The 26,647-nt window shown below is 56.8% G+C and overlaps 1 protein-coding gene across 2 annotated transcripts in view; it reads left to right on the forward strand.

Annotated features, from left to right (window-relative positions):
- Positions 1-26,647, forward strand: part of SLC35F3 (solute carrier family 35 member F3) — a 272,142-nt gene that overhangs the window by 163,080 nt on the left and 82,415 nt on the right. Inside the window, exon 1 of one of the 2 annotated variants that reach the window (XM_054576488.1) lies at positions 25,631-25,750. The exons of the other annotated variant lie outside the window; for it this stretch is intronic. Coding sequence (XP_054432463.1) covers positions 25,675-25,750 — 76 coding nt within the window. The 5' untranslated portion in view covers positions 25,631-25,674. Of the gene's footprint in view, positions 1-25,630; positions 25,751-26,647 lie in introns of those variants that run through there. 2 annotated transcript variants of the gene reach the window in all.

Below are 26,647 nucleotides of genomic sequence, written 5' to 3' on the forward strand. Positions count from 1 at the left end.
GCCACTCCACTCTCTCTTCCTCCAACCTCTCCTGGAGTCAGGACCAACCTGGGAGTCACCAAAAAGGCAATGCTTTTTCGCTCAGCAAGTATCTATCTACTGAGTGCAAGCTTTGTGCAGGGCAAATGTGTTTGTTCCCAGGTTATACATACTACTGTGAGAAAGTTCTAGAGCTGAGTCCTGACCTCATACTTGGCCACCTCCTTGGGAATACAGGGGACATCTTGATTGTCACAACGGGGAGTCGGATGGGTTGCTGCGGCCTCTGATCACCGAGGTCAGGAGGCTGCTGCAGACGCTGCAGGGTGCGGACCAGCCCCGGCAGCAGGGAGTGCGGGCCTCGTTGCGGAGATGCTGAGGCGGAGGCAGCCCGGTCGGGGAGCTTCTCCAGAAGCTGCCACCCACCTCCGCCCCTGCCACTGCCCCGCTGACCCCTCGCCTCCCCTCCCTCGACCTGCCTGCTGTGCTCTGGCCCGTCGGCCTTGCTCCCATCCTCAGTGTGTCCGTCTCAGGGCCCCGCGTCCGCGGCGCCCTCTGCCTAGAGACTTGCCCTCCAGGGGTCGCCCCAGAGCCTGCCTTGGTGTCCCTCGGGTCTCAGCTTCAGGGCCGCCTCAGCAGCGAGGCCTTCCCTGACCACCCAGTCTAAAGCGCCCCAGCGGCTCCGTGTCATACCTCCCGCCTTGCTCTCTGCTGGCCGTTAGCAGTCTGACCTTGGTTATTTATGTGCATGGTGTGGGCCCCGCTGCTGAAGGGACGCTCCCTGAGGACAGGACCCCTGGGGGTCACGTCCCCTGCCCAGCTCTGGGTAAGTGCTGGCCAACCGAAGCAGCCAGCGACCTGTCAACATCCACCAGGTTCCTCTGTTTAGTGACGGGCTGGTCTTCCTGTGTCCCACGTGCTGCGCCATCCCATAGACACGCTGGGTCAGCCACACCTGCAGCACCGCTGTGCTCGCGCTCGCCGGTGGGCTCGGAAATCTCACGTACCAGTGAGCTCCTAGCACCTCGCACCTGTGGACCCGGCTCTCGCCCCACCCCAGCTTACCCAGCGCCCGGAACCAAGGACCGACCCTCCCTGGTACCACGTCTCCCCTGGGCACAGGTTGGCATCTGACAGCTGCCTGCATGGATTTCCATGTCCCGACCTCACTGACCTCCAGCCTCTGCACTGGCCACGAGCCCCCACCTTCCTCCCAGAGTCCAGGCTCCCGCCTCCCCTTCCTCAGGTACCGCCTGCCCTCCCACCTGGTTCCCGAGCTGAGGCCTCACGATGCCTGGCAACGCGCTCAGTGCCACAGCCCCAGGAACGCACCAGTCATTTTTAAATACTGTTTTGGATTTTAGACTCACAGGATATTGCAAAAAAGAGTATGCGGTGATCCTGTCTGCCCTTTGTCCAGCTTCCCCCAGGGGTAACATCTTATGAACCGCAGTACAGGACTAAAACCAGGAAATTGTCACTGGGAAGATACTGTTTACCAGGTTAGAGACCTCATTCAGCTTCCCCAGCATCATTTTCATGCTAATAAGTGCTTGTGTCCCATTAACTAAGGGTTAGGATATCTTGTTTATCAAGGAGAGGAGCTCCTTGTCCAGTAGTCCCTCGAGAGCTAGGGAGGGGCTGGAGTAGAAACTATGCTTTTAGCTCCTGCTTGGAAGTTCCTGAGGGAGAATCATGAAAATACTAAACACGTGATGATATTATCACATGCCTGGCGTTGATCTCAGTACTTTATGTGTGTTATCTCATTTATCCTTACAGAAGTGCTGTGAGGTGGATACCGCTAGCCTCATCCCGGGATTACAAATGAGGAACAAGAGGCACAGGAGGGTTAAGTGGCTGACCCCAAGTCACACAGCAGTTGGGAGGGGCGCCAGAACCAGGGCTGGCAGCCTGGGGGAGGGGGCGTTACACGTAGACATTGCCCCTTCGCTCCTTGCACTGTGAACCCACATTTCCTAACACGGGCGCACACAGCCTGCTGTGCACACGGCCAGGGGTGCACATGGCCAGGCAGACACGTGGCCATGGTTGCACACAGCTAGGGGAGCACACGGCCGGGGAGCACACGGCCAGGGGAGCACACGGCCGGGGAGCCCACGGACAGGGGAGCCCACGGCCGGGGAGCACACGGCCAGGGGTGCACACGGCCGGGGAGCACACGGCCGGGGGAGCACACGGCCAGGGGAGCACACGGCCGGGGAGCACACGGCCGGGGGAGCACACGGCCGGGGAGCACACGGCCGGGGGAGCACACGGCCGGGGGAGCACACGGCCGGGGAGCACACGGCCGGGGAGCACACGGCCGGGGGGAGCACACGGCCAGGGGAGCACACGGCCGGGGAGCACACGGCCGGGGGAGCACACGGCCGGGGAGCACACGGCCGGGGGAGCACACGGCCGGGGAGCACACGGCCGGGGGAGCACACGGCCGGGGAGCACACGGCCGGGGGAGCACACGGCCGGGGAGCACACGGCCGGGGGAGCACACGGCCGGGGGAGCACACGGCCGGGGAGCACACGGCCGGGGAGCACACGGCCGGGGGAGCACACGGCCGGGGAGCACACGGACAGGGGAGCACACGGCCAGGGGAGCACACGGCCAGGGGAGCCCACGGACAGGGGAGCCCACAGCCACTGGTGGCAGAACAGAAGCAGTGACTCAGCCAGATGCCAGATTTGAGGAGGGTGGAATATCGTCACAACAGAGCAACCGTGATAAGGATCAGAAGGCAAAAGTCCTCGGGAACCTTTGGGATAAATGTGGAATTTTAAAAAACCTTTGGCTTAATCATGGTGCATTCTGACCACAGCCGCTGCCTTCAGGAGCTGCCCAGGCACCAGGAGGCCATCAGGACTCTTTCGTGGAGGGGGTGGGCAAAAGGCGCCCGCGGTGTGAGCGGTTGTCTCGCCGGACCCCGGGGAAGGCGCCAGTGGGTGTGCGTAAGGGGGGGAAGACTTCCCGCTGCGGTCAGCATCTGGGGCCTCCAGGCAAAGGGGAAGAGGGCGCCCTCAGTAATGACATCAGGGAGTCTCCTCCAGACCTGACCTGGACCACGGCTGGACTGGGGAGCGGAGCCTGGGCTGACGCAGGCCCCTCTCCACCTCCCCCCCATCAGGGACCCCAGTGCGGGCACCGCCTGAGCCACCCTCCGTGGTGGTCCTGCGAGCCGCCTTCTCCCTGTGCTGGCGGCCTCCGTGCAGCACCTGCGTTGCCATTACACGTTTGTGACAAAGATGTGGGGGGGTCAGTAAACATGCCATTACATGTTTGTGACAAGGATGTGGGGGTCAGAATCCTGGGGCACACCCCGTGCACACGCCACGGGCCAGCAAGTAAGGCCCCACGGGACCCGATGGAGACCAGGCCGTGGCACCTGCTGACCCTCCACCCTGCCTTCTTCTGTGACCACACCTGGCCTTGCACCAGTGGGTGAAACGCCTGTGGTTTTACCCACTTCGCAAACATAATGATCAAAAATAGCAGCTATTTATTGAGCACCTGCTATGTGCCGAACATGTGCCTTCCAGATACCACTTGACGGACTTGCCCCGATGTCTCCACGGGAGATGGTTGGTTATAGTCCCCACTTAGCTCCTGAGGTTCAGAACAGCCCCCAGGGACTGGAACGCATCCCAGTCCCCTGCACTTAGTGTGTGAACACCTCTGTGCCCACAGAAGTCCGCACCCCAGCCAGTGGTCCCGCAAGGACCCCAGATACCACGACTGCCGTCCCCTGCACGAATGGGCAGCCTGGGAAAATGTCTGTGTGCCGTGTCGTCAGCAAGAGATGCCTGTAGACCTGACCCGGGGAGCTGCCCCGAGCCTCACCCACCAAGAGCGGTATCTTCCCCTAAGCACAGGAAAGCGTCTCCAGAAAAGGCGCTGGCACCAAGAACACTGTCAGGAAACGCTGGGCAGCGGCTGAGGAGCCACGGCCGAGGCCCTGGCCCAGCAGAGTCAGTCCTGGAGGGGGCGGCGGGGGATGGGAGGCCTCTCGTGGGCGGAGACGCCAGCAGACCGCGTGGGAGGATTTCACTGCTTCCCCATCCTCTGTTTTTCAGTGATCTGTGAATTTCAGAATTTTCTTAGGCTCGGGGAACAGGCGCACAGTCTCTGTATCTTAGCGGGGATGTCACCATAGTTACCTCATCCAATAAGCTTTTTCATTTAGTAGCCTCTCACTTCAATGTATTATTTTATTAAACTCTAATCAAGGAAACTCTGCAGTATCTACCCTGGGAAAAGCCTCTTCATTTTGATTAAAAAAAAAAAAACACCCAATCTTTATTAACTATTTTTTTCTCTCACCGTTCCCAGACGAAGTAGGACAAGTTCATTGTTATTTTTCATTCTTAAAATTCATCTTAATTACCTCTCAGGCACCATGTGCATGAAAAAAATTTTTTCATCCTTTTGGAAAGAAAAGGAGACCAGAGCAAGATAAAGTGGTCAGCTAGGTGCACCCTGCACCCCTGCTTAACTCCTCCCTGGTCTTGGAAGAAGCAGCGGCTCCACACTGCTGGCTAGAGTGGGCGGGTAAGTCGGAAGGTCTGGAAGGCCGTCCACGGTTCCCAGGCAGCCAGGGACCATGGCTCAGAGCTCCACGTGTGCAGGGCGCGGATCCAGGACTACGAGGCTCCAAGCGCAACGGGTCTCCAAGCCAGGAAGGCCAGCACGGCCCCGGGGCCCCATCAGGACAGCCAGGTCCGTGTGAAGAGCCAGGTCGCAGGGAGCGGACCTCTGTTTGTTCCCTGGGTGCAGTGCATGGTCGGTACCTTGGGCCAGGCTCCTGCACTTGGCCCCTTCCTCCCTCGGTGTCTCCCTACACATGCTGCCAGACCCTCCCTCCACTCAGCTCTGAGCCCGTCCCTCCCTCCAGAGGTTCCCCAGGCCCCTGCCAGAGAGGCTGAGGGACCAGGAGGCAGAGCGTGGCCCTTTCCTGGGGCATCGCTGTGTCCTCCCGCGCCGTGTGCTGAAGTCCCGCACCGAGCCCAGGTGCCAGGAGGCTGAGGGCTCTGCTCGCTTCCGCTTCGTGTGCTGGTGCTGCCGTTCTAACAGAGGGAGAATTTCACAGAAGGTGCTGATCACTAGAGGTTCCAAGTGTTAAAGGTAGTTAATTTTGGAGAAGAGGAAGCTGGTGCATCTCTTCATCCAGGGTCTGGATTCTCCCGTCCTCTATGGAAAAACCAGTTTCCAAGCAAAGACAAGGAGACATTCTCTGACGTCTTGAGTGGGATGTTGTGAAGGGAGGCAGCCACAGGAGTCCTGGGTCCCACTTACGAAACTGTGAGGACCCCGCAGCTCCCTCGGCCCTCAGTGTGCAGAACACGCTGGTCCCTCGGGCACCCCATTTCCACCGCCTTTGGAAGGACAGCCTCCCCACTGGGACGCGGGGACAGTCCTTCAGACCGGCACTCCTAAGAGCCACCCTCGCACTCGGGCAGCCCACAGGACAGAACCCACCTGCGTGGGGGGACAGGCAGCCAAGGGGACAGCCTCCTGTGTCGTGAGCCACCTGCGTCAGAACAGGGCAGCTCAGCCAGGGCCGCTGTTAAAATGCAGGTTCCTGGGCCTCGCCCCGGACAGGCTGGATCAGAGCTTCTGCCAGGGAGACCAGGAAGCTGCTAAAAAATGAAGTCGCTCCAGGCTCTCACTGTTCTCTGAGCCCCGGCGGCCGCTGTTCCCCAGGCTGCGGCAGACCTTTGCCCACCTCCAGGGGGCGATGACGGGGATGTTGTCTTCAGAGGACTATCCGTGGGGTCTGGAATGTTGGTTTGAGTTCTGGTCCTTCTGGTTTCAGGGTAATCGGGCCAGGTGCTAATCGCAGATGAGTCGAGATGGTCTGTGTGCCTGTCAAGGCTCGGGGGCTTTGCTGGTGTGCACACGCTATAGTACAAGTAATGTTTGCGCTCTACTTTCTCGCCACCGAACCAGAAAATCTGCTCGTGGTTGCTTTTTAGTTCGACTCATCGGAGACATCCTTGACACATCGGCTTTTTCACCCATTTCAGAAACTAAATCCATACCCCAAGAACATGGAGATTGGGATGTGGATGCCTGTTCCAAAAGGGGGTTCCTGGAGTGTTCACGCAGCAAGAGCACCGTCCCCAAGGACCATCCTCTGAAAGATGGTCCTTAGTAGGCTGTGCATTTTCCGGTGGGTTTGGAGTCCCACTGTGTGCTTGGGACGAGCTGCTGATGACACAGAGTGTGAGGCCCGGGTGGTAGAGACGGCAGCCCGCCCCCACCCCGCCCCTGAGCTCCCACCTCCAGTGCCTGCAGCTGCTTGGGACGGGACCTCTTCGTGTGATTTAATAATAACCACACGGTGCACATTTGTTTGGCTGTTCTCAACGAGCATTTACGTAGTTTTTCTCATTGACCTTCACTGCAGTCCTATGCAATGGGCCAGCCCGCTTCTACCATCTCCTTTTATTTTTGAATAGATTATTTTTTAGAGTAGTTTTAGATCCATGGCAAAATTGAGCAGGAAGTGCAGAGATTTCCCAGAATGTCACAGAGCTGGACAACCATGTCCTTTCTGGGACATGGAAGCTGATGCACAGCTGTGTGGGGTGGCTCAGGGGGCGCGGCCCGGCTGCAGCTCGAGACTCCTGCCTGGCCCACCGCCCTCCGCTGGGCCGCTCCTGTGGATTTCAGACCCGGGCGGGGTGGAACTAGGCTCTGCTTTCAGTGAGCAGAAGAGTTTTAGGGAATGTTCTGATTAGGCTGAAGGTCCACATCTGTTTTGTTTTTTTTTAATCTTCATTGAGAACATGTTGTTTCCATTGCTTTTTAGAAGGTGCGGGCCGGAGAGGGGGGAGAGATCAATGTGACAGAGAAATGTCAATCGGCCACCTTTTGTATGTGCCACGACTGGGGATCGAACCTACAGCCTTTCGGTGTACCGGACGATGCTCCAACCAAGCGAGCCACCCAGCAAGGGCAAGGCCCACATTCCGGGTTCCCATCTCAATGAAGCTAATAGACGGGAGCTTAAATCTAAGGCAAAAAAAAAAAAAAAAAAGGCTTTGTTTTCAAAGTTAATCCTTCATTCTTGGGACAACAGGGTTAATGCAAATGTTCAGAAGCCCTTCACTGATACCCAGCTTTCTTACCAGTACGGGGTTGAACCACATCCATGCGGAAACACGGTTTTTATATGCGCCTAAGGGCATGGCATTAACTCTCTTGGGGTTTTACAATTCAGGGTCAGATAAAGACGCGAATAAAGGGAGTGGGGGGCCCTGTGGGGAATGGAGCCGCGTCACCTGAGCCCGACTACAGCAGTGGCATCAGGACACTTTGTAGCAATGAGCAGCCGCAGGAGGAAGCTCCTTCCCCGCCCTCCCTCCCTCAGCTCCGGGACCTTGTGTTTGCGGTCCCTTAGACGCACCGCAGGAGCAAGCTTCGCCAGTTCCGCAGCAGCATGCGGAGGTCTAGGTTAGGATTGCTCGGACTGGCCTGCTCTGTTAAATTCATTCCTAGTCCCCTGTCACCCACCAGAAAGTGAGGACGAGCAGGCGGGCGCATGGTGACAGCCGGGGCTCCCATTCGGTGCATCTGTTGTTCCGCGTGTGACCGCAGATGGTCGCTTTGCCACCTGAGAAGAAGGTGGCTGATTCTTCACTAGACGTCCTGGAGAGGCCTGTGCAGTCCGGGGCCACTGCGTCCTGTGTTTCCTCGGGCCCGCGTTTGAGCTCAGTGGAGTAGGGACAGCAGGGCGGCTGCCTTGATCCCCAGGGTTTCTTAAGCCCTGAAGAAGGACGGGGTCAGCGGGAGGAAAGGCGTCACATCTGCGCTTCTGTAAACCATGTAACTGCTTTTATTTTTATAAAGTCACACTCACCGCCTTTTCCCTGGTGTTGCCTGGATTTTAAGGTGAACAATTCTCTTAAGAAAATACATGCTGTTTTTTACATATACAAATATTTCAGAGGGGTGTATTTTAATTTTTAGGAAAGGATTCTTCTCGGTGTATTGTCACTGAGAAAATCCGAGGCGCCTGGGGCGTGGCGTGGAGCGGGGCTGCGGTGGGCGCGCACGCGGCCAGGGCGGATCAGGCCCGGCCTGTGAGCCGGCACTGCCGTGCTGGGCGGGCTGGTGGTCGCGGAGGTCCCGTCTCTCTATCGGCCATGCCTGCACCCAGGGTCTCTCACCAGGTGGGAGAGGACTGGCTGTAGCTCACGGGTCTCACTTAGCAACAGCGACTGTGGCCATGGGGACGCATTTGCCTTCTATTTATAAATCTCCTAGTTTAGGTGCAGAGCCCCTCCTTTGAACCCCGGCAGAGCCACGAGGGCACCCTGCTCCCGCCTCCTCCATTCGTCCCTCATTCGCTGTTGGACGACATTCTATGTGCTGAGAACAGGTAGAACGGTTTCTCCTTTTTATTTGTCGATTTACCTACTTTCATTGATATAAGAGAGATCAGACACAGTAAAAAAAGACATTCAGTTCAAATCAAGTCGGTATTGGCTAATTTCTAGCCTGTGTGTTAGATGTTGTGAAACTGTATCTAGCATAGCTTTTTGGCAGTTGAGTCTCTACCATCCTGGAACAGAGTTTTAAACAACTAAATGCGCACATGGCTGTGTCCTTTATCACCAGGAATAGGGTCATTTGTGAATCATGATGGTCATTCCTTGTTGCTCTCATTCCATTTACCACTTTTCTACTTGCCATGGAAAACGGGATCTTTCTAAGTAAATATTCAGCCTCCTAGCAGACCACCCTTCCTCTGTGTACGAGCGATGTTTCAAGGGCCCCAGCCTTGTTAGAAAGCCTACAGAGCCTCGTGAGCCTCGCGGGGTGGCGGGGGTGGGGGGCGGTGAGCCTCCACGGGCCCTCAGGCCGACGGCTCCCACTTCCAGCGCGGATGGAGGACGCAGCCTGAGGACTGAGTCTTCAGTGGGCAGGAAGTGTCAAGCTTTCCAGCCTGTGAGGTCCAGCATTTTGTCTCTTTTTCATCAGCACGCACTTAGCGCCCATGGTGTGTTGTTTGGCACATAGAGGGGACCAGTTAGTGCAGCCACCAGAGAAGAGCAGAAGGGACCAGGGACCCTGAGGTCCGTCTGGCTCTGGGAGGACCCCAGGCTTGCATACAGCTTCTGGGGTCTATGTTTCTTTGTCCCTAGGAGGGGACTGAGGATATAGCCCCAGGGACACTGCCCTAAGTGTGGTAGTTCCTTGCTGCTCAAGGTGTGGTCCTCAGACACGTGACATTGATATCACATGGGAATGTGTCAGAAATGCAGAATCCCAGAGCCCGTCCCAGACAGACCTCCTGAGTCAGAACCTGCATTTTAACAAGACCCTGGTGTTTGATTTACACCCGATGTCTGAGACGCGTCCTCTCTAGAACCTACCTCGGAGAACCAGAGAGCGAGCAGCCGTGTGGCCGGAGCCCAGCTACGAAGCCATCATGCATCCGAGCAACAGGTCGGGGGAGCATAAGACTCGGCGTGGCGATCTGGCAAATTCAGAGGAAGGAGGAGCATTCAGCCTAGAGTGGTCAGGAAAGCGTCCTGTCAGCTGCTTCAGGAAGGTTGGGTGGCGCTTGAGACAATGTTCAGGAGGCCAGACCACTGCCTGGTAGGGAAGGAAGACTCCCCTGCGTCCCGGGCTCAGGGAATCGCCAGCCGTCGCTGAAGAGCAAGCACGGTCCCAGGCACTTGGAGTGACAGTTCAGTCCAAAGAGGAGAAAGAGGAGCCCAAAGTGCATGGTTGGGAGACTAGCAAGTGTCTTTCATTTGGAACTCTGAATTCGGCCGTTCTAAAGGACCCCTGTGTTATTCACTAAGCAGCTTGTGTTTTGCCTAAAGCTGAAGGAGCCGCCAGATGGAGATGCGTTGGGGTGGCCTCTGTCCCAGAGCTGGAGAGGCCCTGCCCTCCTGCCACCCTGCAAAGCCCACCCTGCTTTATAGAAGAGCATCCAGGGTACAACAGGGGCTGGGAAGGGGAGGTCTGAGGTATCCTCACATGTGCACCTAAGGCGTGGATTCTAAAGACACCCGATGCTTTGGTGTGTGTTGAACTTCTGATCTCCGCTATTAGAGCGTCCACTTTATTATACGTTCACCCTGTTATTACTGGATTAAGATGAGATTGCCCCTTGTAACTCAAGCGCTGATTTTTTTTACTCCTTTCCCTGGGTTTTCAGAGTCCTGCTGGTTTTCATCTTCACTCTTTGGGAAAAGAAGACTTTCAGCAAAGCCTCCTGTGTTACATGCTCACTGGCGAGGCTGGGGGCTGTGTGGATGTGTCGTCGGAGAGCCGCCTTTCACGGGAGGGTCCTCCCGAGAGAGAGAGAGACAAAGGGGGACCCCACTGCACTCAGCTGCAGGGACGACAGCCAGCCAACGTGCTCACCTGCCAGTGTCCGCTTGTGGCTCAAACATGCACCGGCCCCCACGCTGAGTCATCCGTTGCTTGCCGGTGTTGACCAGCGGCTGCCGGGCTTGGCTGGCGAGGCTGAGCAGGCTTGGCCCTGGCCGGTGTGCCTCACTTGGCTGGCGTGTCGACCTGGAACTGAAAGGTTGCCGGTTCAGTCCCCAGTCTAGGGGCATACAGGAGGCAACCAATCAATGCCTCTCTCTCACATTGATGTTTCTCTCTCTTCCTTCCTCTCTCTCTAAAAGCAATGAAAAAAATTATCCTTGGATGAGGATTAAAGAAAAAAAAGACTAAGCAAACTTTGAACTGACCAGCGTTTGTTACTAAACGGTGGCTGACACGCAGAGCCACCCACCTCATCTCGGGGCGCTCAGCAAGCCCCCAGCAGACGCTGACCGGGCCCCCTGCCCTGAGCACCCGACAACCAGGGCGCCCCTGCTAGCCCCGCCCTCCCCTCCTCGTCTTGCCCGCCCCGGGGCACGCCTGCCCCTGTTTGAGCCTCCGCACTTGAAAGCCGTGCAGCCCTGAGAAGCACTTTGTAGCCGACCAGGCCTGGGAAGGGAGGGAACAAGCGGGAAGGAGCGAGCAGAGGACGCAGGGTCGGAACCTCCTCCCGCCTGCCGCTTCCTCTGCCGCCCCCGCTCCCCAGGCCCGGCCTTCCCAAACCAGGGCCCAAGGCCACCGTCCTCCAGGCCTGCACAGCCGGCCCAGCCGCCTCCGCTCGCTCCATCCCTGCGACACGTCCTCCCTTCCTTGTGTCCCCTCTGGCTGCTCTTCCCATTTCTCCCCCAGCTCTTTGAAAGAAAGCCTTGCCGATTCTTCTTTCAGGTTTCCCATTTTCAAAGGGACCCTCCTGACACCCACCCAACGAGCACATCACCCACTCCTTCCTAGTCCTTGCTCAGTTCGGTTCTCCCTGACCTGTGAGCCCCCCGAGGGCAGAGGCCCCAGGCCTTCAAGGGCAGACTCAGCAGATGTGATTCAAGGTGGGGGAAGAGATTTTATCTGGTGACTGTGGAGAGGAGGGGACGCGTTGAGCTCGTTCTGCTTTGTGCAGAGGGGACTGCGGCATTTTAAAAAGAGACAGGGTGGCGGGGGAGGGCGTTGGGGGCTGGGGAGAGTCAGGGGAGGGAAAGGTACAAGAAGCAGGAAGTGGGGGATCCATGTGAAACCAGGTCTTAGCTAACTGGCACCTATTGTAAAGGCTGGGAGACAGGGCCCTGTCCTCGGGTGTTAGCTGGGACGAACAGGAAGTGGCCTAGCAGCCTTGAACTTTCTCAGGCAGGCCCTTTAAGGGGGCCCCGGTCATCCCAGGGCTGTGGCCTCAAGCTGTTTGCACCCAGATCAATGTTTGTTCATGACTTGATAGACCAGGGCAGAGGCCTCAGTGAGAACAGGGCTCAGCAGATCCTGGCCAGAGTTTGGTCAAAGAGAATCTTTGTGCATCCCCAGCCGCCAGCTCAGCGCTGGCACATAGCAGGTGTTCGGTAAACGCCGACTGAATCAGTGAACAAATGAGTGAGTGACTAACAGGAGGGGAAACCCCCCCCCGTTCTACACCCTGGGGGGAGGGGTGCAGGGAGCCGCTCTCCGCCCTGGAAACCCAGGATGCAGGGGCGGCGGTCCTGGCACGAGGAGCGTCTGCAGAGATGCTTCATAGTCCTCCGTGACCTGGGCTCCATAGCGTTGCGTTGAGGGAAAATACATTTCGAAAGAACCAGCCTCAGGTTGGAACATGAGCATGTTTGAAGCAGTAACACATCTGTTGTGTTGAAAGACCAACCAGAAAGACAGAGGCAGCTGAAGGACACCCACATTTTTTATTCTCAACATCAGACCGACTCCAGATAAGCAACGCAGACCGGAGTCAGAGCTACTGCTGGGCTGTTAGAAACCTCTGCCACGTCTTCCCCTCAACATACTGCAAATTCAGGAAGATGCGTCGATGCGTGGAAACCACCTGCACTCCCGGCCGGGAGAGCTAGTTAGTGGGTGGTCATCCCAGTCAGCTGAGCAATTTCACAGGAAGAGGAGAGGAAAGGTCTAGAACAGCCATCCACAGGTGTTCAGATACAATGATGAGCACCTTCTGCTCAAGTAAGAAAGGTGTCCCTGCAGAGGCCTTTCGCTCACTTCCATGCCGGTTACCTGGACTGTGTATCTCTTTTACCGAGGAAGCCGAGGAGGGAGCAGGTGGGAAGATACGCCTTTCGTGGCTGTTGTGTGGGGCAGGCAAGAATCTGCTCCAGCAATGCAGGGCTGGGGGCTCGGCCTGTGCGAGAATGGAGCAGAAACCCAGCCACTCCTCCTGAGGGAACATTCTAGAAAAGCGAGTGCCAGAAATCCCAGTAGCTGAGCCTTTCAGAGAAAATTCGTGAGGACACACAGTCCATCTTCAGGGGTTTGTTCAAGAAGTGGGTGCTAACGCCAGAAGTTTGCCGAGCAGCAGAGGCGGACAGCTAAGGAATCATGACCCGTCCAGGAGAGAAATAGATTGAGACAAACAATCACAGCAACGCCTGGGGCGGGGGAGGAGGTGTTCGTAAGTGCTGGGCTGGGGAAACGGGTCTGTGGTCTAGTAAGTGACGATGGGCGACCGGGTTCAGCCAGCTTTTGTTTCGTGTTTTTGGTTTTTATTGCAGACCATCTCTAATGCACATTGTGAACCTTCCCAGGGGGAGGGCACGTCTTGGGTAGCATATCCCACAGCCCCCGCCCCTGGTACCGAGTGTTGCTGGGAACACACGCTGGGAGCTGCAGGTGCCACCTGGGTTCTGCGCACACGTAGTGTTGACGGAAGCACACAAGAGGCCAGCTCTGCCTTGGAGGATCAGGGAGGGCTTCTCAGAGGAGGGGGCATCTGATCTGCATCTTCAGAAGTGAGGAGGAGGAGGGGCTTCCATCCACAGGGAGGCGTAGGTGCCGGGAGAGTACCTGCGGTGTCACGGGGCCGGGCCTAGAAGACAGGGACGTGAGAAGCGGGGGTGCACGAGCGAGTTCGAGTTCACGCTGGGGAAGTGAGTCTCCCTGGCCAGGGTGTGGGGTTCATCCTCTGGGTTGCTGGTTCTCGGTCCTCAGAGACGCTGGGAAACTCTGGGAACACAGAGGCCAAGGCTCACCTCGCCCCCAAGGTTGTCCCGTCAGCCACAGCTGCAGGCTCAGGGTGTGAATTTCCAACGGATCAGACGGGCAGCCAGTGTTAAATCTCCTGCTGTGTATAGGGGGGCGGGTACCATGGGGGTTAAATGAAAAGTTGGGGTCCTTCCCCCTCCTTTTTTCTGCCTTCCGCCGGTCCTCGTCCCAACGTTTGTACCAGTACCTTTGACGGGTGAATAACATTCCATTCTGCAGATATTCCACGTTTTCTTTATTCCCTCATCCGCTGATGGACACCTGGGATGTTTCCATTTGGGGCTGTTAAGAATAACGCTGCTAAGGACATTCGTGTCCTAGTCTTCATAGGGACTCAATGAAAGGGACGTATGTTTCCTTTCTCCTGGGTACCCATCTAGAGGTAGAATTGAGGGCCAGACGATGAAATGATGATGTTTAACCTTTTGGGGGACCGTCAGGCTGCCTTCTAACGTGGCTGCGCACTGGACAGTGTTGCCATCAGTCATGACGGCTTCCCCGCCCTCTCTCCACACGCTCGCCAGCGTCCTCGCGGGCTGTGGCGTGGGATCTCATTGTGGTGTGATTGGCATTTTCCTGATGTCTGTTGATACCGAGCATCTTTTTATGTGCCTTTGGCCATCTGTATAGGCAGCTTCCATAAGTGTGCATATGTATTCAGGAAAAAAAAAAAACAACTAAAGAGGCGACCAGTCCCCCCCACCTAACTACCATAAATAAAAATAGGGATTCATTCACTTTCTCCTTGAGACTTTTCTAAAAGAGAAGGTCGTCCTCTTTTTCCCATAAGTGAAGTTGATTCTTCACGTTCGTGATGGTGAGGAATGAGAGATTGCCACTTGCCTCTGCCTCCCTTTCTGACAAACTGCCGGGCGCCATTGGCCTGACGCACCTTCCCTCCCCGCGCAAATGCCCCTCCTCCCGGGAACGTGCCCTGGGGCTGGGAAGCGCTCCCTCTTGGGTCTTTTTACCTTAGGACTGAGACTTTTTCCCTTAGGGCACAGCTTCCTGTCCAGAAAACAGAGTCCCTTTAAAGGCACCGTGAATGTCCTGAATCTTGTCCACAGTGTCACACTGAAGCCGGAGAACGAGAGGCCTCTTTGCTGTCGCACGGAAGCCTCTCTGTAAGCGCCAGCCCTGTCGATCTGAAGTGCCGGCTCCGAGCAACCTCAGCTGCGAGCAGCTCCTCGCTGGCCCGCGGGCGCCGCCGGAGGCAAACTTAGGTCGCTGCCACATACTGCTCCCAGGACAGCCTTTGGGCTTTTGTTTCTCTTTCATCCTCCTAATTTTACTCCTTCTTGGCCCAAGGGAAGGCCGATGGGCTAGGTGATTCCCGAGGCGCCTCACACCCCAGGGATGCTGTGCTTTCAAACGGTGCCCAGGCCCTGCCTCACCTGGGCACAGGCGGGTGTCTGTAAGCTGCACCCAGAGCCCACCAGCGAGTGGGGCAAGCTGTCACCCGGGGGCAGCAGGGGCCCCACGCTGCGAATGGATCAACGCAGTGTGATTCCCGCACATCCCATCCCTGCTGCTCAGGCGCCTAGAGACCCTTCCTGCGGATCCATACTTCTGGGCGAAACAAACTGATGCTTCCCTATATCATTTCTGGGCCAGGCCGTAGACAAATATTTTACAATGAAAGTGATTTTTTTTTTGTTCTAGTGTATGGTAACACCTTAAGCTTTTGTGTTGCATTAGCTCCAAGGGCAGCTGAGTGGGGCCCTTTGAGCTTTGCTTCTTCCACCTCGTTCATGAATCAAATAAGCCCCCAGGGGCTGCAGGTGCCGTGCGCCCCGCAGGCTGCAAGCGCCACCGCCGGAGGCGGACCTCCCCGCTGCGGGCACCCTGCCTGCCTCAGGTGTCTTGGGTTACTGCTGATCCCAGATGAGGAGCCTGCTATCTATAGAGCATTCGATGCCAGCCCAGTTTAAATAAGCCGTCAAGGTTAAAACAAAAATCGATGAGCCTCTCCTGTTTTTCCCATAAGCTGGCTTCCCAAAGAGCAGCGGCCACCAGGGCCGGCCCTCCGTGCGGGGAGCGTGGAACCTGAGGCGTGGACATGGACGCGCATAGGTCTTTTCCTTTTCATGGTGCGATTTTTGTTCACTGCTTCCATGTTTGTAGTTTGACAAAAAGAGTGGGCTTAAAGGAGGGGCTGAGGTGAAGACGGAAGTGGGCACGTTTTAGATGGTAGGAAGGAAAGCTGGAGAGAAGGGGTAGGGTGGAATTGTGGCACCATTTGTCCATCTGAGCTTTCGGAGGTAGAGAGAACACACCAGACCAAACAACTCTGTGCTGAGTATTTGTATTAATAAGCAATACGTATGGGTACACACAACTCCATTGATAACACTGAGTCTAACAGTAATTTCTAACCCATGCCCTGGAGCTGATGACTGGTCAATATGCCAAAAGAGTGAAAACAATGCGTTGTGGGCTATTCTGCTGTTTTTCCACCCTCGTGGGAACGCAGGCCTCCCTCCTGGGCTGGAGCCTCTGTACGCCAAGTACCTGCCATCGCGAGGCACCTGGGCGCCACAGAGCCCAGCCGGGGCGCCTGGAGGTGGCAGCCCTCCTACCTGAGACACACGCAGACACAGTAGCCCTTCACTCAAGTGCAGTCGAGGGCAAAATAAAACTCCAGCTAGGCACAAACGGAGAGGCGAGGGAGCCGGCCAGGAGGGAGCCCGCCGAGGCAGCATCAAAGAGACGAGCATCCTGAAGAAGCCGCCAGAAAGCGGGTGCCTGCCCGAGGGAGGGCTGGTGACTGTCACCCACACGGGAGCTCACCGCCGCGTCCCCTCACTCCTGCAGGAAGAAGCCGACGCTGTTGTCAACAGCAGCTTGCTCGTTCTCCACTTCTGTGCTAGCGTGTTCTGAAGACGGCCCAGCAAGGACCCAAAAAGGACGCGAGGACACAAAGCAGTAACAATACGGAAAAGGGGCCTGCGTTTGCCTTTGATGTTTTAACAGACACTTCTAAAAAGACCGGGAGCCAACGACTTTACAAGCATGAATCTGAAAGAGTTTTATATAAAAAAGAACAGGAATTGCCTAAATATTTTGAAGGAAAAAGCCGTCGCACCGTTAGGGAAGCCCTCCTGCGCCGGAGGCCATGGCCTCTTTCATCGGCGTTGGTGTCTGTTGACGGGAGACCTGCCTTCGGGCCGTTCGTTCCGGCTCTCCCCACACATCAGAACTGGTCGCAGCTCATCCCCTGTGGGGCTGGACTCCTAAAAGAGGACGACCTTCTCTTTTAGAAAAGTCTCAAGGGGAAAGTGAATGAATCCCTATTTTTATTTATGGTAGTTAGGTGGGGGCGGACTGGTCGCCTCTTTAGTTTGTTTTTTTTTTCTGAATACATATGCACACATACCCACACATATACAAGGGTGAACCCCCCAAAAGAATGGAATTATCTTTTGGAGGGCGGGCCCCTGGTAGTTAGTACAGGCCTCCCCCGCTAGGTGAGTGTTCTGGGAGCCCATCTGGGTCAGTGCACCAGCTGGTGTTGCTGTGAGAGGCTGCGTTTGGCTTCAGGGAATTTTTTGAAGACCTTTTCAGTGCATTTGCCCATTTCACGATGGGTGACTTACGAGCGCTGAATGTTCAGCAGTTTTTGACCAAAAACGGTATGACCCTGGTGCCCCACCCCCCATATTCACCCGATCTCACCAGAGCGACATTTTTTTTTATGTTCCCTGTTGAAAAAAGTCCTCAAAGGGAAACATTTTGCCAATGTGGAAGAGGTGAAACAAAAAACAGCAGAAACACTGCAAGGCATCAAAATCAATGAGTTCAAAAACTGCTTTGAGCCATGGAAAAAATGTCTCGATAGGTGTATTGCAGCAAATAGAGACTGCTTTGAAGGTGGCTGAAGTTTAAACATGTAAGACTAAATACACAATTTTTATAAATAAATTCTGGGGGTTTGGGGTCACCCCTCATACACACACACACACACACACACACACACACACACCCCACCCTCCCGCATACGTGTACCTCTCCATACCCCACCTGGAGCTGCAGAGGATACGGGAGGCTTGCCCCTTGCTCTACGCTGTCCAGTCATTTTGGGAAGAAGACGTGACAATCCCGACCTTTAGCTGCTTCTTGCTTTTGTCCACATTCTGTGGGACCTTCTCTTTCAGCACCGAAGCAAGAGAACAGCCTTTGGCCTTCAAGACGGTTTTGGTTTGTTTACTCTTGCAGAAAGTGAGGCGTGTTCCTCATATCCAGTTAAATTTCAAAACATCTCTGACCCTTTGTCCTGCACCCCCCACGCTGTGTCCCCTGCCATTCCTGATGTGTTTGTCCCCAGGCTTCCACGTGCCCTGGCTGGTCCACAAACATCGTGTGCGAAACAAGGGAGAAAGTGGCAATTCCTGACGCTTCTCCTTCGGAGGACCCACCTGGAGCGCTGTGTGTGCTGGGGCTGGCGGGTCGCCGGGTGACCTGTCCCCGTAGGACCCGCGCTCTCGCCCGGTGGGCTCACGGAGACGTTCAGTGGGCAGTGCTCGGTGGTAAAGGTCTCAGCGTGTCCCGCCTGGATGTCACGGGTCGGCACCCACCTTCCTGGTCACCGAGCAGCGAGCCCCTCCCCCACACCAGAACAAGCACTTTCCGCGCCAAGGCCCCGGCCTCCTGGCCTCCTGCAGCCTGAGGCTCCCAGGGGGGCAGCTGTGCCAGGGGTCGCTCCCTCTGCTCTGAGCCCGTGGCCACTCCTGGGCTGGGGAGCCCGGTGCACCCCTACCCAGAAGAACGTTTCCCCCGTGGCCAGAACGAGCCCAGACCGACTTCAGAGAGGCAGGCTTGGCCGCAGAAGGACGTTAGTCACTGGAATTCCGCAGCCTCCCCGTCTCGGGGCGGCAGGACAGTGGGCCCGGGGCCGGCTGTGTGAGCAGGCCCGCGCCGAGTGGGGGGCAAGGGTACGAGGGGAGAAGGGAGCTGTCGCTGAGGAGGGCCATGGGGCAGCCGTGGGAGGGAAACATGGGAGGTGGGCACCTCCTTGTGACGCGCGGTGCCAGCCCTGTAAGGACACACGCCACACAGCCTCCCTGCCCCTGTGGGCGTCTGGTGTGTTTAGGACCCACGGGGGGCCGAGCTGGCCGGGACGCGCGGCTCAGTGGGCTCCTAGTGCTGCCAGCCTAAGCGGGAACCGGGGAGGAGAGCCAGGCTCTCGGCGAGGAAGGAGCCAGTGGGGACGGTGGGAGGGGCGGGGGCCGGGGGCCACAGCACAGAGTGGGTGTGTGCGGCCGGGCTGCTCTCGCCAACGGGCAGGACTCTCCTGGTCCTGGCGGCGCTGTTCCCTCCAAAGCCAGGTCAGGAAGCCAGCCCCACAGCCCCTGCCCGCCGGGCGCGGCATAGGCTCCTCCGGACCCAGCCTCTGGTCTGCCTGCACCGCCGGCTCCTGTGCCTTCCTGCCCGGGCAGTTCCTTTCTTATTCCTCAGCGGTGCTAACGGAGGCCCTGTTCTGAGCAGGGCCCTGCCGCACGGCACTGCAGCCCAGCAGGAAGCTGAAGCAAGTTTACGCGTGACCGCGGGGCTGGGCAGAGAAGCGTAAGGGCGGCCCTGGCCTGAGAGCCGGACGTCTGAAACTGTATGCCCAGCCTGAGCCCCCTGTGTCCTCTCGGAGGTGACCCAGCCTGTGGGTCCTGGCGCGCCCTGCACTCAGGAACAAGAGGGTGGAGCAGCTCCTGCCCAAAAGCACACGTCCTCCTTCGTTCGAAGCCACATGTGACAGCCAGTCCCCTTGATGCACCCTTGGAAACAGACCCCAGCCGAAGGCGTTGACCAGGATCCGATGTAGGTCAGTGTTCTAGTCCTGCCCACCGGACGGGGAGCCAAGGACGGGGACCGGAGTCCAGCTGTGGTCGATGAGTCATCCGGAGCACAAGCAGGCAGCTATTTCTGAACTAAATGGCATCAGATCTGCCTCCTCACCTTGAGTCCGCTGTCCTGGCCTCCGAAGGACTTCCACCGAGACGAAGCCGGCAGGAGGAGAGCCCTGGGCAGAAGGGCCCGGGTAGGTACCAGCAGGGCCCTCCCTCCTGGTACCAGGGGGGCAGAAAGGACAGGGTAAGAGGAGGGAGGAGCAGGCAGTCCTAGAAAGCGCTAGAATTCTGGGTCCTGTGAGTCCATCCTCCCTCCCTGCTGTGAGCCCCTGCTCTCTGAGCCCCACACTGTGTGAGACACTGGAGAGTCACAAACCAGAGAGGGCCCCGCCTGGTTAAGGAGTCTGGAGGGAGAGACCAGAAATCGTGACTGATGTGTTTTGCGTGCTTACTGTTCACCAGGTCCTATTAGGGGCGCTTGACACTGTAAGGTATCTGCTAGTGTGATCTCTCTTTTAAAGATGAAGTGGCTGAGTGCGGAGAGATCAAGCAACTCGCCCCACGAAGCCGTGCAGAGGCAGCGGCCCCTCCGCGCCGACTCGGAGTCGGGAGCTGGCCTGCCCGTTTCCCGAGGCTGGTGCACGCCTGTGACTGGGGACCAGACATCGAGCTGTCCCTCTACGCCCTGATCCGCAGGGGCACCCAGCTAGGTCTCTGAAGGTCCCAGGAGAGGGAGGCGCCGCCACCCAGCTGTCCCCCCAGGGGCTCCCTCCTGGCCATGCTGCTGTCCCTGGGCAGCTGCCCCTGCTCAGCTCCCGCCAGCCATGACCTGGTCCTGCAGGGGACCGCGCCCTGGCCTCTGCCCCCGAGCGCAGGACCCACAAAGGAAGGAACCAGACATCGCGTCCACATCCCTGTGTCTCTCCTTTTGTTCATCATGGTCCCAGCTCGGGGCCCAGCAGGACCCAGAGCCAGCCACTGTCCAGTGACTGTGGAGCAGCCACGGAGGGACCCGAAGGGCGTGCGTCTGGACGCCCACCGGTCACACCCAGGGACCCTGCCTCTTGGTGTTTTGCCTGGAGTCACCCAACCTTGACACTCCTTCCTAGAGAGAGAGGAGAAGTCCAGCTGGGACCCTGGCGAGCCTGAGTTGGTCCTGGCGGTGCCGTTCGCTGAGGAAGAGGTGTGTGCAGGTGGGAGGGGCCACCGAGCACCCTGCCCAATGGGTCCCTGCCCCTGCACTTGGAGTTACCGAAAAGGTTGTCCATTATTCCTGCCAGGTCGGGAAACGAGCTGCCCGGTGGTAAGAATTAATTTCTCTGAATTGTGAGACTTTCTCCCATGGTAGAAGCACCAACGCTCACTCCCTCTGAAGGCCCCAGAATGCTGCAGGCTGGCGTGTTTGGGTAGAACTCCATTTCTCCTTCCTGGAACTACTTTAAGTCTTTATTTGTGAACACTGGGAACCACAAAAATAATTTGCTTTTGTTTCTATTTTATACCATAAAGGACTATGAAACAGGATTAATATTTCAAAGTGAATTAATTGAAGTGGTCTGTTTTCTGACTATTGGAAATATTAGCTGGCTTTTAAATTTTTTAGTATTTATTTTGAATGAATTAAGAGCTTCATATAACTTACAAAGCATATAGTATTTAAAAGTATTTTTCAAACCACATGGATGGACCATGAGTGGATCATAATAAAACCAACTTAGTTGAGTAAAGTCAGCATTTCTTTTGCAGTGAAAGAGTAGAACAGAATGAAATAAAGATAATAGAATAGAGTAGAGGTGCTAACATGTGGTAAGGTAGTATTTTATCAACCATTCAGATAAGTTATAATGTATTTGTACATGGAAATGTATTTCCCAATTTTTACATTGATACATAATTTACAAACAATAAAATTCATCCTCTTTAATGTATAATTCTAAGAATTTTGCTAAATATTAAGGCATTTCTGACTATGTCAAAAAAGTGAGAAAACCACTTACAGCAATAGTCTCTTTACTAACTGGAGATATGCATGAAGCAGATACCTAAAAAAAACAAAAAGACAGACATTTATTGGGCGCTTGCATTGTGGCCTGCCCAGTAGAATAAGTGTGGACAGGCCAGTTTAAGATCTTTTGTGGCAGTGACAGTTGTCTTATCTCGGAAAATTTTAAAACCACACAGGACCTTAAAGAGTATCCAGCCCATGGTTTCCAAAACTTTCTTTTTACAGTGAGGACGTTTTTATAAAGCAGATCTAATATGGAACCCAACAGGTCAAAGTAGAGTTGCTTTGCACAGTGACCAGGAAACACAGTTTGAACATGACAATGGGCTCTACCCTCCTGGGCCCAAGTAGGGAAACTGAGGCCAGAGAGGCCGAGGGACCCCTGGAGCTGGCTACTGTGGCTGGCAGAGCTGGAGCTCAGGTCAAGCTGCTGGCTGCCCTTCAAGGCATTTCCACGCTGCCTTGGCCTCTGGAGACTCATAAACCACGGACCCTCAGCCACGGGAGCGGACGCCTCCTGGGACAGAGCCGCGGACGGCGGACACTCACGCCGGGCGTCATAGGAAAGCCAGGACCAGCCGGGGTGGGCGTGAGTCCAGGAAGGCAGAGCAGGTTGTGGGGGCAACACAGGCTATTTGGAGAGGCTAAATACAGGCTCAGTGCCCACAGCCCCCAGGCCGTGAGGAACCAACCAGCACCCCAGTTCCCAGTGTTTCTCCAGGGCTGCCTGCCTCTCTCCCTAAAGGGCCAGGCTGGGCCCCGCCTGCGGGGTGCAGCGAAACACAGCCCCCTCGTGGCAGAAGGAGCAAGCGTTCCACTGTGCCCCTCACCCTGGCACCCCCTTTGTCTTTGGTTTGCAGGTGGGACTGGGGGCAGGCAAGGCGGCTGTTGGGGGAGGGCCAGCGAGTATAAAACCCCTGCGTGTGTTCTGGGAGTCTCGCATCCAGGCTGGTACTCCGTGTCTGGTCCGGGAACTCACTTCAGTGTTCGGGCTGTGATGCTAAGAACACAAAACCCAGCGACTGCTTACGAGTGTGACTTTGCACATCCCTGAGTGAGGTCACGAGAGCCTGACTCCAGCACAGAGCTCTAAATGGTCGGAACCCTCCGAACACTGGTGTGCACTTGCACCAGTCCCTGGTGCGATCATTTCTAGAATAATGTTTTATTTATGTGAGTTTTTAAATATGTGCCCCTACTCCCAGAAGGGGTGGGCACTGAGGAGTATCTGTACTCAGATGGTCAGGCAGGAACTCCTGATTTAAAGGGGGCGTTGGAAGGCTGTGGGTTTTTCCCCAGAGGTCGAGGGAAGAGCACAGAGAGGGAGGGCTAAGGTTTTTTGGTTGAAACAGGAGGGAGGAGAGCACACAAGGCAACGAGAGTCGAATACAGAAAAAAAGAAACAGCGCTGAGCGCTTAAAGTTAAGGGACGGAGTGGAGGTGACGATTGGTCCCTCCTCTTTGATAAGCAGAAGTCAGCAGACGGGAGGAGGTGAGGACCTCTTGGATGGCAACAGGTCGTGGGGGCGGGGGAGGTTAGATAATTAAATACTAAATTAAGTAATATTTGATTGTTATCTATTTGACTTGTAACATTGCAATAAATAGAAAGTAGATATTTAACAAACAAAAAGAGCACTATTTATTCGGTATGTTCATTGGGACCTGCCCCGTAGAAGGAGTGTGGACCGGCCAGGCTGAGGAGCTGGGGTGCACGCTTCAGTGGCACGTGCACTAGAAACAGGAGGCCTCGGGGAGACCCCAGGAGCTTAGGTCCCCCAGGATGTGCCATGAGCATGAAATCTACCAAAGTCACATTCAAATGAAAGGTGATAACGTGACGTGTATCTCTTTCGCAAAGGGAAACAGGTGGAATTTTGTCGTTTTACACTTATGATACAGCTGCGCCCTCTTACCCACAAGGGGCATGTTCCAAGACCTGAAACCACAGCTGGGAGCGAGCTCTGTATACACTGTTTGTTCCTATCCATACATACCTATGGTCAAGCTTGATTTATAAGTCTGGCACAGTAATAGGTTAACAACAATCACTAATAATACAATAAAACAATTACAAGCGTATACTGTAATAAAAATCATGTGAATGTGATCGTTCTCTCTCAAAGTCACACTCTCCCTTGTGATGATGCGAGATGTCACAGTGCCCATGTGCTGAGTTGAAGCGGATGGGTAGACTTTTTTTCCATAATTTTCTATTTAATACTTTCAAACCACTGTTGTGCAGGTAACTAACGTCATGGAAAGGAAAACCAACAGGTGGGGGGTGCTGCTCTGTAAGAGAACAACAGGCAGGTATTAGTACAGGTTTTTTATTTGTCAGACTTGGCTTTAAACCCCTGCTTGGCCAACTACACACGCTATGGCCTAGGAAATTTTATTTAACCTCTCTTAGCCTCAGTTTCCCCAGATGGAAAACAAGGTGGCAACAATCTTTTAGAGCTTTTGTAAGAAATGAAATGATGTATGTGAAACATTTAATGCAGTACATGATACATAGGAAGTGCTCAAAAAATGGGTGCTGTTAGGTGATGCTTGTTTTAGTGCCAGTGTATGGAATTGCTGATGGAAGGACTCTATGAGACGGCACGTAGGAATATTATGTTTTAATTAAAAGGCCCTCTAAAATATAAGAGATTCTTTTGCTTTAAGCTTATCTGTTCTTAATTCTCACAAGGAAAGGGTGGCTTAATGATTTCCTGTGGTGTCATCTCTATGAGTCTTGGGGCAAGTTCCCTGAGACAGGTCTATGGTGTGGAGGCTACCACTAGAGGGCGCTGCAGAGACCCTAAAAACCCCTCCTTGGATAGAACCCCGAGAAACCAACCCTGAGAGCCCTGGCTTCTGGGGACTCGGGGGCCATTCTGTTCCTTACGGCTGTTCAAGAGGGCAAGGAAAGCAAGAACCCCACAAGAGACACTTCCAGGAGCGGCTTCTGCCAGAGGCCTGGGGGCACGCAGGCGGGTGCCCCCAGAGGCAGCTGGCAGGGGCCGAGCGAGGGGGCCCTGTTGCTCTAAGGTCGCTACCCACCTTCCCCACTGCACTGAGTGAGCTCTTGGGGGGCGAGAATGACGTCATACAGGAGAAGGTCACCTTCGAGACAGGAAGCCAGGCAGAGTGGGAGGACCTGACACCCTGGGTAAGGACTTCACAGTCACCACAAAACCGGCCTTGCGTCCCCGCGGACCCTCCAGATTCCCAGCAGCGCCCAGGACCGAGACAGGTGGCTGGGCGTGTGCGGATGAGAGGCCACACCGCCCTGTGCACCCCGGCTGCCAGCGCAGCGGCAGGACGAGGTGCGCCGTCGTGGCACGGCTGCCCCTGGGGACTGGGGGCCGCTCGGGGGGCCGCTCGGGGCTCCGCTGGGCAGCGATGCAGCGGGCGTGTCACTGCCTTTTAACCAGCATCATCGGCCGGGAACCCACGGCCGGGTCTGCGGGGAGCGGAGGCCGGGGCCTGCCCTGCTGCAGCGGCAGCGAGATCCCGAGACCCCGGAGCCCCCTCAGGGACGCTGTCTCTGCCTCCCAGGGCCTCGGGCTCCCGGGGCTGGGGCAGTGACTGGGGCAGGAGCAGGATCTCCCAGAACCTTTGTTTTCTTGTGGCTGTTTTGCTTCCGTGGACTCTGCTGCTTCATCCCCAAAAAAGAGCGGATCCCGGGGCCACACAAACTAACATGCTCCTACACTGCAGACTCTGTCATGGAAGTTCCTGCAGGCGCGGGGTGCTTTCTTTTTTCTGGCTCTTGCCTGTCAGCCAACAACTCAGGACTCAGCGTGGCAAGGAGTCAGCTCTCCACCCAGAGGCAAACACCTCCTTTTCTAAACTTGTGGAGCGCTGAGGTCAAGTTCTCAGGGCCCCCCGCAGCGTTCTGGTCCAGCTCAGGGCTGATTCAGGGGCTGGGGCTGCCCCTCAGCCTGCCCCACAGGGGCAGCCAGGACTAGGCTGGGAGGGAGAGCCGGCTGCGGGCTGGGCGTCTCGGGCGGGGGTGGAGCAGGTGAGCCCGGGGTGGGCGTGGGGAGCGCACTTGGCCGTGACGTCGGAGTTCGCAGCAGCCCAGGCGGGAGGCTGTGCGCGTGTGGAGTGGCTGCGCGGCCGCCGCCGGGAAGATGTGCTCCGCGGGGCAGCCGCCGCAGTGAGCTCAGCGACGGGAGCGGGAGCTGGCAGCCGGGGCAGGGCCTGGGCGGCGAGCCTCGCGCGGCTGCTCGGGGAGGCCGCCGGCACCGAGGGCGCTCGCCGGCCCCAGGATGTAGGCGACTGTGGCTCCTGCAGGCGGACCGCTCACCATGAAGAAGCACTCGGCCAGGGTGGCCCCGCTCAGCGCCTGCAACAGTCCAGTCCTGACCCTCACCAAAGTGGAAGGTAACGCCTGGGGTGGGGGCGGGGCCTGGACCCCGGCAGGGTCGTCCCCTTTCCTGGCACCAGGCCCTGGGCTGCCTGGCCTGGGGGCTGCTGTTCCCCGGAGGCGTCCTGCAGTGCAGCTGCCTGTGGGGGTGGCACCTGGCGTCTCCGCGGCTGCCCTGAGCTGCTGCTGCTGCAGGGTCCGCGGGGCTGCCCCCGGTGCTGCGGCCAGCACGCACCGGCTGCTTCCTGCACAGCCCCCCACACATCTGGTGGCAGCGGCCGCGGCAACACCCGCGGCAGCACCCGCGGTGGCCTCAGCTCCATCCTGGCCTGTGGCGCTGGGTTCGCCCAGCCACTCACCGGTGGCCCCACACTCATGCACACTTGCTTCCCAGGTTTGGAGCATCCCCCTCCCCCAGGCAAGTCCAGGTGTTGCTGGGCGCCCCCCCCCCCGCAGGCAGAGGCGGCTCCCTTGGCTCTCAGCCTGCAGCCCCAGCTCTCTGGGAACCCCCCGGGACAAGCAGGGGAGAGGAACGCCACCACCTGCCTGTAAACACGTTCTTGCCCCCACTCAGCAGCTGTGAGGCAGAGACCAGGGGAAGGAGCCTGCCACGGAGCCTCACTCAGACACAGCCTGAGTGGGAGCAACCTTGCTTCCCGACATGGAAGGGGAGGGCAGAGAGCGACCCCTCTCAGCCCCTAACTCCTCCTCCCAGGAGGCAGTGGGGTGGCCAGGAATCCCAGCGCTGGCCAGGTGGGCCAGGTGAGGGCCGGGAGGGCCAGCCCGCGAGCGGCGGGGAGGGGACCTCTGTGCCCGCAGACCCAGGCCCTCCCTCGCTTTCCCTGGGCTAAGAGCCCAGTGCAGGCCCTGAGCGCGGGGTGGCCCTGGGGCCGCCCCTGGAATCGGGGCCCCTG

The sequence above is a fragment of the Pteronotus mesoamericanus genome, unplaced genomic scaffold, assembly GCF_021234165.1.
Source record: "Pteronotus mesoamericanus isolate MK-2021 breed Mesoamerican mustached bat unplaced genomic scaffold, CSHL_Meso_final contig_347, whole genome shotgun sequence".
In the NCBI taxonomy this organism is placed as follows: Eukaryota; Metazoa; Chordata; class Mammalia; order Chiroptera; family Mormoopidae; genus Pteronotus; species Pteronotus mesoamericanus.